Source organism: Pungitius pungitius, chromosome 4 (genome assembly GCF_949316345.1).
Source record: "Pungitius pungitius chromosome 4, fPunPun2.1, whole genome shotgun sequence".
Classification (NCBI taxonomy): Eukaryota; Metazoa; Chordata; class Actinopteri; order Perciformes; family Gasterosteidae; genus Pungitius; species Pungitius pungitius.
In genome coordinates, this window is record NC_084903.1 from 17059914 (window position 1) to 17074630 (window position 14717).

A 14717-nucleotide genomic window follows, 5' to 3' on the forward strand; every position below is an offset into this window, starting at 1 on the left:
TTATCACAGCAGTAATTTCATCGGGTTAAGAACACATAGTCCTAGGAATACAGAGTCCTAGTGGAATTTGATAATAGTAAACTTTGTTATTTACATGTGAATTTAAATGACAAGTTAAAACTCCAAGATTTTGTACAACAAAGAATACATTTCAGCCTATTGCCTACCTCCTGCAAAGGACTTTCCATCAGCCTACATACAATGAAAGAACATGTTGTTCTGGAGGCATGTTGCAAATGTTCCCCATAATTCACATTTAGGAAGCAGAACACCTGCTTGTCAGTGCTGTGTGTAAAAGCAACACACGCAGGCAGGATGACAGTTGAGGCATGTCATTACGACTAAAATGTGGGTCTAGTTTAACAACTGCTGATATTTCTTAGGCGAGTGAAGGAAATGAAGAATGAATCAAATGTCCCTACATGAAATGTGCCTGAAACAAGAAGAAAATGGTGCCGTTAAAATCGTGTTAAAGGCTTTCTGGTTGTAAGAAGATAGGTTTGTACGGGACAAACCATATTAAGCCAAGTGCTTTTGAAAACAAAACCTTTGACATGGTCGATTTCCCAAGTTAAATTAATATTTTAGCACAAAGACTAGTTAAAATATGACACTGGTATTCCTTTTTTGTGTTTGTTTCGGTCACATCCGCGTTAAGTCTCTCCGTCTAGTTGCTGACACCCCCCCCCCTTCTCTACAGTAGTGGTTTGCGCCTCACTCCAGCTGATCGGCCCAGGATTCCCCGGTGGCTCTGCCCGTCGCTGGCTTTGACGGCTCCAGTCTTTCAACGCCGATTTCAGCTGTTATAATTATACCGAGTCAGTGGCCGCTCGTGTCGGCAAACCGCTCCTCGTCCCGGTGAGACGTCGAAGGATACCGTGGCCGCGGTGTTGAGTCCGTGCTCGGCGAAGCCAGGGGAACCTGGACACAAATACGAGGCCCTCACTCCGACCCCGGATTCACCTGCTACGGCGACAGCCTCGCGCGATAGACCGACATGGGGGACGCGGGCAGCGAGGGCAGCAAGCCTCCGAGTAACGTCACCGTTGTACCCCCGCGCTGCCACTGTGGTTTCTGGGGGTAAGGCGAAATGACTCTCACGTGCCTTGATGGCGGATGCCTTCGTTCTCGGGCAGCAGCTAGCAGAAGTCGCTAGCCATTAGCGTTAGCAGCTCAAACAGGGATGAGCTGCTTTTCTTGTTGTTACCCCCCCCACCCCCCTCCCCATTGTTTTGTAGCATTAGCTGCTAGCTAGTCCCAGCTGGCCTAACCTTCTCCTGTACCGGGAGAGAGAGAGAGAGAGAGAGAGAGAGGTCCTCCAGGTGATGTGACAGCGCTAAAGAACTAGCTCGTTTTGAAGCGTTTCAGTCAGAAAGCGGAGCCAGTAAGTTGGCTACATCACACGAGGCATTGGTTAAACTTGACCTGGTTGGAAATTGGCCATTGGTGGTTTCATCAGTTAAGCGTTGAGCTGTAAAGCAGGATATGTGCTAATAAACTGACTCACAGTTGACACATAGTTTCCCAGAGTACATTAGGCATTCTGAGGATATCCTGAAGTGTTGTGACAATGACTAACGTTCAATTCACCTGAGGCTCCAAGTCCAAATACAAAGCCACGTTACCCTGCAGAAATGTAAGGTTCGTTGACAATTCGCAGTGGTCAACACTATTTGAAGTGGCACATAACCCTTTTTACATGTATTATTATATAAATACATATAAATTCGCCGGAATTCGCATTTAATGATGAGCTATGGGTTATGTTTGGTACAAAGGTCCCACTTTAAACATGGCTTGCTGAACTATTTGTAACTAATTACACACTGTAGGTACATTGCCATTTGATGTACGTTATTGAATGTTATTTTCTCTTGGTGTAATGAGCAATGCTTTTGTCTTGGCCACGGGCCCTTGTGAAATAGAGATGTTTAATCTCAATGAGGCATTTCCTGGTTGCTACACTAATAGCACACAAAACGCAAAAAGCTCCACCGTTGCTTGCAGGCTTTTATACTTTCTATTAACTTCCTTCACAGTGACGGCAGACTCTTGCATTTACCTTCATTTTGCAACTTGTTTGAACAAATGCACAATTTTGACAAGCCACTCTGCTATATCACCTCATTATTTAACCACTGTAGCATAAGTCTGTCTGTCCTTGAGATTTTTCCCCATCATTTAACCAGTCACTAATGTGGCTATATTTTACATGCAGAAGTTTCCAATGCTTTGATTAAATTGTTAGATAATGATGTGTCATTGACATCTGAGATGATGTTCACGCATTATGATGTGAGAGATGATGTTGTAATTTCTCCATACATTTTAACACAAGTAATCGGAAGTGCGGTAGTCAAATGTATTACATCTTTGGCAGCAAAACATGGGCCAGACAATTGATAATCAGTATTTATTTAAGTTTAAGAAAAAAAAAATATGTATAAGTTTACAAAATTTTCGTTTTGCTTTGTAGTAAAGTGGATATATTTGCGCTTTAGACTGTTGGCCTGACAAAATGTTGTACCTGATGCAATAATAGACATGTTTCACATATTTATGGACCAGGGAATTGATTGATCGATTTGTCAAAAATATTTTCCATAGACAGATACTAATAATGAGAATGATTTTTGGTTTATATTTAGGAAGCTGCCTCTAAATATGTAGTCACGTAGTCTCTGTCAACACTTTTAAATGTAATACTTCAAAGTTTATGATCACTGACACTGGACACCATGTGGTGCAAAGTGCGGAGTGTCCAGTGCAAGTTAAATTGTGTCACTTAATGAACCTTTTCCAAACACTGTACTCTGCTAATAGGTATTATCTCTATACTGTTTAGCCTTCTATAACTCCCTAGGGAGCATGATCATGACTCTTTCAAGGTGACAATCTACAAGTAATTAATAATGAGCTGAACAACATGTGTGGGGATACAATCTGACTATTAGTCAGACAGGATGTCTCAATACACAATTGACAAAAGCACAATGGATTGTGGGAAATTGAGGGTACACACAGAATAGTTTGCACTGAGGCTGAATTTCTCACAGGTATTAGGAGAGGCCTTCGAAATAAGGCATGCCTTATTGTCTGGCTATGATAGATTTGGTGTAGAAATCCGGGCCGACTTGCTTAATGCTCAAATGCTTTGTAGTGAAAAAATGCTTGTATCTTCCATAGCGGAGGAGGACTGTTGCATTACATCATTTGGCTTAAGATGGAAACACGGGGACGTGGTTGTGACCACCTGTGAGTTGTTTAGTCTGCTTTGGATCTGTGAAAATGATGTATGACAACATTTGAAAGTAACGTCCCTTCGGATTGTTTTATGGCATCAAGGTACTTGCTTGTCGTTTGTCTCTTTTTTAAAAACTTTTACATGTCTCTTTGTGCCTCAAAATGGTTTGAAGAGGCACATTTGGGTGCCCCATGTATGGTTGTGATTGATGCTGTGATACTCATAAACTGCTGACATTTGGCAGCTCCTTGTCCCTTTTGTTATTTCTGTCTGAGAGCTAGAGGCTGCATTGTCTCAAAGGGATCTTTCACACGGGAGGGAACAGAACATGATACAAAGGTCCATACTTCGAAAGTACCAAAAACTTTTTTTAGTGATTTCATATTTGTAAAAATGATTCAAATCACTGAGTAATATGATTTCTGTTCCCAAGGCTAGAGCAATTTGCAGGATTAGTCAAGCAGTTTCATTAGTTTCAGCCCTATATTACTGTCCATAAAAGTTTAGATCAACAAAGGTATCGAATGCATGCATTTTTATACATTCAAGTTTTCTGTTTTGATGGGCGTGTGGAAGCTTGTGCTGCCCTTAGTTTCTGTCAAAGGGCCCCTTAGCAAAGCAAAACTTCTGGATACGTTACAATGTCTAACTGAAGTGTATCATTCCTCCTCCCCCAGTAAAACACAACACAGCTAAGCTATTCTGTTACTATCTCATTCCCAATAGATACTAGACAGTGTGTAGCCTCTGTAAATGATTAAATTAAAGAGACAATGTGCTCTCTACTAACAGATTTCTCTGTATTTATGAATTTCAAAAAAATATTCCCCGCTATTCTCCGTGGCGTTTCAATTTAACTCACTTCAAAAACATTTATCACTCATCCAAGCCTTTGCTCCTTTGTGTCACTCAAACTTTATCACCGAGTTAACCGAGCCCATCTTCCTGTCTGTTCCAATCAGATATTCTCATTAGTAACAGCAGTGGGCCAACTCTGTTCTCTGTGTAAACTTCACTCAGCATAACAAGCATGCAGCATTTTCTTTCCTGCACTTTTTTCTTCTCTCTTTCATCCTTCCTCACCCCTTTCAGTTCCTTAATTAATCAGAGTTGATTACTTCTGATTTATAATGGTGACAACAGGATATGACTTGTTCACCGAGCACCGGCTTCCTCCCTGGCCGTGTCTCATGATTAGGTTTCTCCCTCCTGTTCTTGCGTCTTGCTTCCTCCTTTCTGTTTTTCACCCACGACCACACGCCGGCAGACTGACAGGCAGCCCTCGGGTTGACTGCAGCTGACCCTACATTTAGAAATGAGCACAAAGGTGCGCAACAAAGCACCCAAAATAAATAGAATGTGACTGATAGCAGCGACCGTCAGGCTCAATGCGCCGACAGTGAGGACGAATGCAGGGGAGGAAATGACAGCAGCCTTCTCAGAGGAAGGCGAGAGCCATCTGTTGTGATAGAGTTGTGCCACTGAAATCCGCATAGCTTCGGTAATCGACGTCATAACAACAGCCATTTTATATCTTTATCAACGATTTGGAAGTCAAATGTATGTTTAGAAATGTTTGAAGCCAGTAAAAGGGGCAAGTTAATGGGGTTTGTAATGTTCTCCATTCATTGATCACAGTCATCAAGCCAGTAATTGTCACTTGCAGTTGAGTACATTGCCAACACAGATGAGAGGCCCATTTATTTTCATTTGAAATCAACGGTTTGTTTGCAAAATTGGACCAACTTGTTCTACCACGCTGATTACTATACTGCTACCACTTTGTAGAGAAGCAATAATTATCAGAGACCACTCACCGTATAACTAGACCATGTTTCTATTTGATCAGATTATTTTCATTACTGCCGATATGCCCAAATCTAATTACTGACAGATTTATGTAAAAAGTCACAAAGGGATAAATGGGAATATAACTTGGTTTCTATGGTTACCATGTTAAGCAAACTGAGCTCACTTAGTCTTCCCACCTGCTGTTTTTTCCTGTGAGTTTGGTCAACCAACTCCTGTCGATCTTTAGCTTTTTGGAGATCGTGGACTTTCTTCACCAACCACTTGTTTACAGTGACTTCAGGAGTCTTGGCGTAGTATGTGATCTGCAATTTAAAGTTAAACACCATGTGAACAAGTTGGTTCAACCCTGCATTTTTATTCTATTGCGAAAGTAGCTGCGGGCTTTGAAACGGAGCATATAATTCATTTCTAAATCTTTGACTGTCTTTACTTCTGCACTACCCTGAGCACCAGCCTTAGCCAGACGGCCCTGGGCCATCCTCGGCTTCGACGCGTTGCAGCAGCTCGGCTCTCATCTATGAGCTTTACAGCACACTTCTTTATTTTCCTTGCATTGGCTGCTAGTGTAGTTTAGGATTGATTTAAACTGAAAAGGCACTACGTGGCCAAGCCCCTGCCTAAATCTACAAGCTGCTAACACCGTACACCCTCGACCATCCACTTTGCGCTTCCAACCAAAGCCTATAGTTTTTTTTAAACTCAGGGTTCAAAATGAGCTGACTACAGCTACAATTAGCTGTGTTAACTGTGTACAAGTTAAAGGATTCCTAAAACTTGTGTACGATTTTAATTTGTACCCAGAATTTGTATATTTACATGTGTTGTATGGGGTGCAAGGTGTGCAGAAATAGATCTAAAGGAAAGTCTCATCTCAGTTGATGTAGCCTCCTCGCTAGTCAGCTACTTTTGAGTTCACAGTTCACCATTATACGCAGCGCAGCAATTTGGGATTCAGGGAATAATATAATGCTTCTCCTTGAATGTTTCCCTTCCAGGATCCAAAATGAGAAAAGAAGTCTTCGAAAGGGACTTGGGGATTGTTGAAACATGTTGTTACACTTGCTGCGTGGATACCCATCAGCAAAATGCTTTTGCCTCCCACTCTCCGGTTTTGGGATTTTTATACGAGCTATTTGTTGAACATGTTTCTCTCTCTGCTCTTATCCTCAGATCAAGCAAAACTATGAATCTCTGCTCCAAATGTTTTTCAGGTAAGTTGTGGTTCTTTTTCCTTATCAATAATTCCCTGTGAGTGCTTTATTCAACACTCAAGTCAAGTGTGGCACTTGTGCTTGAGTCTATGAGCGTGTTTGTTCCCCTCGCACTTACCTCGCTATAGGTCACATTCTGACAATTGAGATATGAGAAAGCAAACAATATTAATTTGAGTTGGCTTGAAACAGACCGGTGTTTAAATGACTTTGAACATCATTCAAAGATGCACCCGAGTTCCCCCAATGTCACACCCCAAACCTGATGGATGCATTCAAACATGCTTCACAGTGTCCCTCCGTTTACCTTTTCTTCCACAGACATTCAGAAGAAAGAGCCAGACGACGATTGTGCCCCAAAGGCCTCCTCAAGCTCCAGCAGCAACCAAGCAGACATCTTCTGCACTGAAACAAACGGCAGCATTAGTCAGTCGCTGATGTCGATGCCTAGCACATCAGAGGACCCTTCGCCAGCGGGGGAGACGGGAGCGCCATCTCTACCGGCTCAGGGCGGTAGGGCGGCAGTTAATCCTGTTTGATATTTCAGACGAGTGACGACATTCCGTGAATCTATACAACGATTCCCCCTCTGAGGTGTAGATCTCAAAGTCGACCTCCGCGAAGCGGTCGTTTTCGTTTTGTCATGCTCGCAGGATACATTGAAGTGGTGTGTAGCTAATGCAGTTCCAGGAACGTTTTAATGCACAAAGTCAGATTTTTAGTGTGTGTTGCAAAGGGTTGCGGCTCACAGTCCAGGGCGTCCCTGCAGAAGACAGCTCCTTGTTTGTTCCAGCTGAAGTGCCCCGTCCTGGCTATATATAGATAGATAGAATGATAGCAAGGGGTATCCATTTAGAAGGGAAGGTTTTACAAGGACACCTACAATTGACATTGCATCGGTCATTGCTATACAGTGACACGTTTGTTTCGTGGAGGCCGGCCCAAGACGGGACAATAAATGGCTGCCAAACAGATGATGGGAACTTGTGTAAACATGCTCCCAGACTAATGTAACCCTCTGTTCCAATACACTAGTACACAATTACAGCTGATAAACAGAAAGTACACACATGGTAAAAGAATGCTCCAGGGACAACATATTTGTTATTGGCTAATCGCCGCAGTTAGCATCGCACTTGGTGCCTCAATAAAAAGCAGATGGGCTCTTTTCCTGCTGTGGCTGAAGGAAGTTCATGATATTTACATGATTTTGTTCAACACTGACATATTTTATGTGGTTAAAAAAAAAGATAAATTTGTCACGCTTGTGTTGACCACAAATCTTTTTTTAGGCATCTACAAAAACCTGACTTTGGGACAAAGGAAGCAGAAACACAGATTTCTGCATTTAATTGACTAACAAAATGACAAACCCATTCCTCCCGGATCACTCATTGATGCACCATCAACAAGTTAAAACTTCCACTTATGTCCAAACGTACCTTTGGTAAAGAACCTTGTAGAATGAATGGCTGCACACCCGACTGACTGACTAAGATGTTACTCATTATTTGTTACTCTAGCTGAAACACTTTGATGATTATATGAAAATGTATCAGCAAATACTTGTTAGTGCTTAATGTTTTAAGCAATGGCAACAGATCATTGGTTCTAACTTTTAGTTTTTGTATTTTATCGGATATATATTGTATTATGTCGACTTATGATGAACTGAAACTTTGCTTCGGCCCCCTAACTCCCAGATACATATCAGTCTTTTTCTGAAAGGAGAAACATAAGCTCAAGGCCTATTGAAGGATTATTGAAAACAGCACCACAGTATGTTGTTTTTTTAGATGATTTTTTTGTGGAATTATTTATCTCTGTTCTGAATCAATATATCCAAAAGACCTTTGATTTAGGCTCACACTTAAATGAGAACGGTTACAACCAATTGTTATCCTTAAATCCTTTTCTTTTTATTCCTTTCATTTGTTTTTTCTCATTTGCTCTCTGTGCTTTTCTCACTATGTCTCTTTCAGAAGTATCCAGCACAGACACAGTCTTCAGTTCACTCTCCACACCCACAAAACGCTCCTTTGAGTCAGGTATGCCTCAGCTCTGCCATTACAATGTCCATTCTTTTTATCTTTCTTTTGTGCTTGTCCTGTCCACTTACGGTATTGGAATGGGGGACTAATTAGCATACACAACACTGGATTGATCCCAAATAGCCAGGTGAATTGTACTTCCAGTGCAAACAGCTGAGGGGAAGGATATTGGGAAAGCAATCTATCGGTGAAAAGGTGCATGTGTGTGTGTGTGTGTCTATATATTATATATTCTAAATCTTCGTCACATTACAACACAAAGCTCCTGTGTTTTGATTCTACCAATTAAAAAAAATACACTTGCATTATTAAAGAGAACCTGAGAAGAAAGGCCAAAGTAAAGCACTTCTGGCAGAACTGAAACATGGAGGGTGAGCGCAGCTGTTGTACACTCGAGCGTTATTATGGAACACTAACACACACGAGAAGCTGCACACAGCGCAGGACAACCGCAGAGCAGGCAATGCTCAGCAGCGGTGTGTGAACACGTTGATCCCTTGTCTCCTGCAGCGGGATCATGTGAGCACACACATGCACACGCGGCATCATTTGAACCATGAGATATGGCTGAGTTGTAGGTTCACTTGTTCCTGCCTCTCAACATGGGTTTTAATTTAAAGCCGGGACGCATTCTTGTGCCTCCTATACCGATCTTAAAGCGGTTCATCGTTCAAATGCTTTTGCTTTATTTTTTGACATTTCATGAGCTGCAAAGATTTACCAGAGATTTACCAGGATGAAGAAAGGCTGGCAAAACATGCACTTGCATATGTATAGACACCAGAGGTGTCAAAAGTATTCACATTCATTACTCAAGTAGAAGAATAGATAGCAGGGTTTAAAAATACTTTTGTTGAAGTATCAAATGAAGCTTTTTACTTAAGTAAAAGTATAAAAGTACTGGTTTCAAAACTACTTAAAGTAAAAGTATTGTAAGATGAAAAAATATTGTTATTGTGTAACCTCGCTTACAGAACACGTTAGTCCGTTATAATGTGATCAAAAGGCGCCTTCAGATCACGTGACCTGCCGTTCATAGGATGGAAACGTGGCGACATTCAGAGAGGCAACGCTGAAACCACAGAGGGACATGCATGCTTAAAAAAAATAAAACGCAAACCCATTTTCCAGGGACGTCTAAATGACACGAGTCGGAGGACGTACACACACGCTGCTCCCAATGATGAGACTGCAGTGTCCCCCCTATAGGTTTACTACTTCATGGAGCGGAGGGGGGGGGCGCACCGCTGTTATAATGATGGGGAAACACTGGCAGCGGTCGGTTATCAAAACATTGAACAAATACAGAATCCTTTAGTGTTTATTTCTAAAGCCTCGCATTAAGATGTACTTCACTTTATTTAAGACGCTGCGCTACTTGCAGGTTGCCGTGTTGTGCCAGATTCTCAATAAAGTTAGGAAAAAAACATTTACGGCAAACCCATGGTGATAGGGGGATCTGGCTGCTCAGCTTGGCCTAATTCTCAGAGATTTATTGAGCACTGATCAGCATCTGGCCAGGCCAGAGAAAAAGTCTACATGATTGATGAGAAAAAGCTGACTTTAAATTCCAGCCGAACAGAAAAACCCGCCACAGGCTCCCCATGTCTTAGGTGCTGGGTAGAATGTCGTCTAATAAAGGAGAATTACATTTTAGGTAACACAGAGATGGTTGATCTGTAGTATAAACACGTGGGATGGAGATGTCTAGTTGCATTGCATAGTGACGGTTCAGCTCAATAGAAATAAAAAAGACCTGTGTAATATTTTCACTACTCATTTACATTTTGTTCCAAACATCCAGATGATCACAGCAACAGGAGCTTATTCATTTCTGCTGTACATTTTTGCCAAATTGTGACAAATGTAACATTAAAAAAGAATTCAGTTGCAATTAACGATTACTTTGAATAAGTTTTTTTCTTTTTTCCTCCACAGCCTCTGAGTCGGAAAGCGACGTTTCACCCGAGAAGAGAGCAAGAGTGGGCGACGTCCCTGAGGGTGAAGAGTCTTCATCGTCATCTTTGTCTGCATCATCATCATCGTCCTCGTCCCGCAGTGGCTCTAAGCAGCGGAGCCGCAGACGTTGCCATCGCTGCCAAATCAAACTGGAGCTGGTTCAGCAAGAGCTGGGTTCCTGTCGCTGTGGTACGGAGATGACGCTACATTACATTACATGTCATTACATGAACGTAAACATGCATCGGCGCACATATTCTAACCAATGGTCAGATGTACGCTGACACCTGTGCAGGCAAAGCCTCACTCACACACAGGAGCATGCACAATAGTTATTGTAGCTTTTTTTCAGTGGTTTATATTAGCCTTCTAAGTAGATAATCTCATATTGGTTATATTGGTCATAGTTTTGAGAATTGAATGTGGAGTGCGGTGAACTGCATCCACTTCCTGACCATTTGTTTTTGTGTTGACGGGAATGGCGATGATCAGGGGTGTGCTTTTGCTACCCTTAGGGCACCATTACAGAAAGCTGGAATGTTTCACATTGCACATAAAACATAAGCCAATTACCACGAGCACTAATGCAGTTTAAAGCAATACTTAACTAATCAACTTGTTTGCATACAAATTAAAGTACTTAAAGTCACAGCTCTTCACTGCTTAAAGACCATCTGCTTAAACCCACGCAACAATTTCTAAATTGGAAATCGACTTGCCTTTTTTTCCACCAGGCGCTACTTAATGCACGTCCCATCCATCCTTAATAGTCCAATGCTCACTATGAAAACATGCTTTTACAGACTGCAGTGGAAACGGGGGCCATTATGGTGATATCGGTCTATTGCTTTAATTGCAGATTACTTTGCTAATGGCTCTGCAAAATGTTTCACAGTGTAAGGCAAGAAGGTCTGATAATGATTTGAAAGCACTGACGCTTTTCAGATAGTAAATGGGGGAAGAAAGTAAAGGTTTAGTGGAGGATCGTAGCAGACTTTTGCTCTTTCGCGGCAGCTAGAATACTCGTCTAGGTTTGAGTATAAAACAGAGCTAAAAAAAGCTAAATATCTCATCGGAAATCCCAAAGAAGCAGAATCTTATTCCTAATTGGATTTTCCCCTTGTCTTTCCAAACTAAATTAAGTGGATTTTGTGTGTGTGTGTTTTGTTTTCCAGCTGCTTTCATGGAATAGCTTTTTACATTACTAAAAAGTTAAGACAGTTGAGTTTGGATGTTATGCTTTAAAACCCATAAAAACATAAATGACCTCCCAGATCTTGGAAGTTTTCAAGTAAACTCAATTCACTCTTCAATGGAGAAAAACATGGTGTTGTTAAATAGTTCAATTTGTTACAAATGATGTAAAGAAAATCTTCAGACAGCTAAAAAAAGAAATCCTCTCGGCGTTGTTTACATTTGTTTTCGGCTTTTAAAATGTTATGTATATGCCATCCCACAGAGTATCTGTTGTACAAGTATCTTCCATTTGGCCCTTTGCAATGGAGGAGGATTGGATTTCCTCCCTTGCCCCCCAGTGTCCGGCAGCCCATCTCATTTTTTTTAAAGCTCCACATGTTACACAACGTTCTTCCTCCTACTCCATTCATGTGCGCTGTAATCACATTTTAATTGCGTAGCAACCAGCTGTCGAACTGGGTTTTTAATCACCACTCATTGAATGCCGGCAGTGTTGTTATGTGTATTAATGAATGGATTTAAGACGAAGTGAGCTAACGACTTTCTGTGAGCTTAACGAGCCTCCTACAGTGGCAGAGCCTCGTGTTGAGTGCTACTGTAGAGGCAGGGGGTTGTCCTCCTTTTTATTTGAATTGGAATCAAAAGAGGAAGCTGTGAAGCACAATGTCTTCCCTTTTAAGCAGACCTTTTACAAAGCAGCAAAGTAACGATCATCTATCCGCAAATTAACCACTCCCGCTCTTGTACACCCATGAACCCCCACCCCACACCCTCCAGGTTACGTCTTCTGTATGCTCCATCGGCTTCCAGAGCAACACGAGTGTCTGTTTGACCACCTGGGCCGCGGCCGGCAGGAGGCCGTCCTGAAGATGGTCAAACTGGACCGCAAGGTGGGCCGCTCATGCCAGCGCATCGGAGAGGAGTGTTCCTGAGCAGCTGCTCCCTCAGAAGAGTCTCAGTGTTCAGACGGTGTCTTGGCACCGGCAGGGATTTGATTTTTCATTTTCTTTTCAAGAATTTTTTTTCAAGTTTTTTGCAGGTTTTTTTTGGATACAAACCTCCGCCCTTTCTTTTAAATTATGCTTGTTCTTTTTAATTCCCACTGTTACTATACCTCTATTGTTTTCCTGCTTCCGTTAGCTTGATCATATCCCTGCTGCTAAGACGCCTTTTGGAAAACCCCAGCCCAGGAACCACAGAACAATAAAGAGCAAAGGAAATGTTCAATTTCTTGACTTTTTTCCTCTACAAGTGTGAGCAGAGTAAGGTGACGAGAAGAAATATGCTTTATACAAATGTTTGTCCCGGAAGCCAGTGTAAGACTATACTCTTTACCTCAAAAAAAGAAAACCTAGATTGACAAGGAGAAGGAGGAGAAAAAAAAAGATGGTTACCCTTTGTGTACACTTTGGCGCTGTTTATAGACTGTGCTCTTTACCTCAAAATCAGACAGAGCGGCTTTGTACTCTGCGCCAAGCATGGATTTTGTGAAGCCAACCAAGCAAGTGAGCCTCGGTTTAAGTCAGTGTCTTACCCCCCCCACCCCACCCCCCCCCACTACCCCATCCATCCCTTTAGAAACATCTGTTAATCATCCACCTCAAGATATCAAAGCCCAATCTGCAACCAACTTTCTTCTCCTTTCATCTACAAGACACCTTTTTGCTCCGTTTGTTTTGTCGCACGATTATTCCGAAGGGGCTTCTGCTCTGTTAAATGGGGGGGGGGGGGGAGGAATCAAGCCGGTGGTCCCTGGATTGCACACCGATCCGTCATAGCAACGCCGCCATGTGATTTATGGAGGCTTCCAATCGGGACGGACTTTCTCCTGTCTTTCTCTTTCCCGTCTCAGTCTTCATCGCCCCAGAGCTCCCTCCACGCGCGTTTTTAACAACACGGTGGACCACGTGTGCTAGATACGTACAGACTTACGGACGACTAACACTTTAGGACTCAACCTGACAGGTTCTGCGTGGTGTACGTCCACACATCTCCATACTTTTACAAATATGCACTGTGTCACACCTTGTGTTTGTTGTGTGTGTGTGGTTCACATTGAGCGGGCAGGATCGGACGCTGCGGTTGAGGTTTGGACTCGGGGCCGAGATGCCACCAGGGGGTTAAGACACGTGATGGCTGTTAAGAGTTCAGGTTTCGCATGATGTCTTAGGCCTTCATTTGAATTCTCCACATTTAAAAGTAATTTGATACGAACTATTCTTCTGTCAGTAATATAATTTCACTTCTTCCTTTTTAGCCCTCATGTTTTTATTTCTAGTTAACACAAAGAGCTCACATGCGTTCCCTTCCTTTCTTTTACTTATCTCATCTTTCGCCATATTGATTGCTCTACTTTTTCCGCACGTCACCCTCTGTCCCCCCCCCCCCTCCCTCTCGCTTGCCGTAGAGGAGGAAAGGGACAGCTCGGGTGAGCAGCGAGATGAAAGTTAAAATCAGCAAATACTTACTTTACAAACGTTTTCCTGGTGGTCTATGGAAGGAATGATCAGAAAATGCATAATAAATGAATATCATGGATCTTAAAAAAAAAAAAAAAAACTTTATTTAACCCCTTTTTTTGCTTTTCACTTACATTCTAGTGTAGAACTGTTTTTTGGGTTGTAATGTGGTTAAAAATTGGGAGACAAACGTGGAAAATTCAATATTTTTGCTTCCATTGTCTTACTTGCTTTATGCTTTTCCTTTCCACCTTTTTTCTGAGAAAGAATAAACTGGATTAGAAAAAAGTGTGTGAACATCTCAAGTGTGCTTATTGACATGACGGATGGAAAGGTGAAGGACGGTTTGGGAGAAGAGTTTTGCCCTTTTGAGGTCACTCTGGTTTGATGTCACACCGCAAGAGGAAATTTAGATTTAATTTAGACTTCATAACTACACATTTTCCACATTTGTCACTAAAATGTGAGTTGCGAGTTGCGGCCTCCTTCCTAAATGTTGCTGGCTCCCTACTGTGTCTTAACAAGCTGCCAACTCCTTTTTGAAGTGATGAAAACAAATGGTAAATGCTTAGAGTTGCTATAAACAAACTCACACAAATCTGTTTGTGTGTGTCCTTGCGTGTAAACGTGTGTGATTGCCAAAAGAGAATTATGACTAAAAAAGCTTCTAATGGCAGCCTAGGACCTTGTGGGCCGGCCACACTAATTAATGCTGTAGCCACCATCAAAAAGCCTCTTCCAGTATTACTTTTGGATCGTGGCCTGAGCGTAATCTCTCACCCTC

The 14717-nt window shown here is 42.1% G+C and overlaps 1 protein-coding gene across 1 annotated transcript; it reads left to right on the plus strand.

Moving 5' to 3' along the window:
- Positions 1-694: 694 nt before the first annotated feature.
- On the plus strand, positions 695-14043 carry LOC119194599 (AN1-type zinc finger protein 3). Its single transcript, XM_037448770.2, has 6 exons — positions 695-1080; positions 6227-6267; positions 6589-6780; positions 8250-8315; positions 10257-10466; positions 12252-14043. The coding sequence occupies exons 1-6, from the start codon at positions 998-1000 to the stop codon at positions 12404-12406; spliced, it is 747 nt and encodes a 248-aa protein (XP_037304667.2). The 5' UTR covers positions 695-997; the 3' UTR covers positions 12407-14043.
- Positions 14044-14717: the final 674 nt, after the last annotated feature.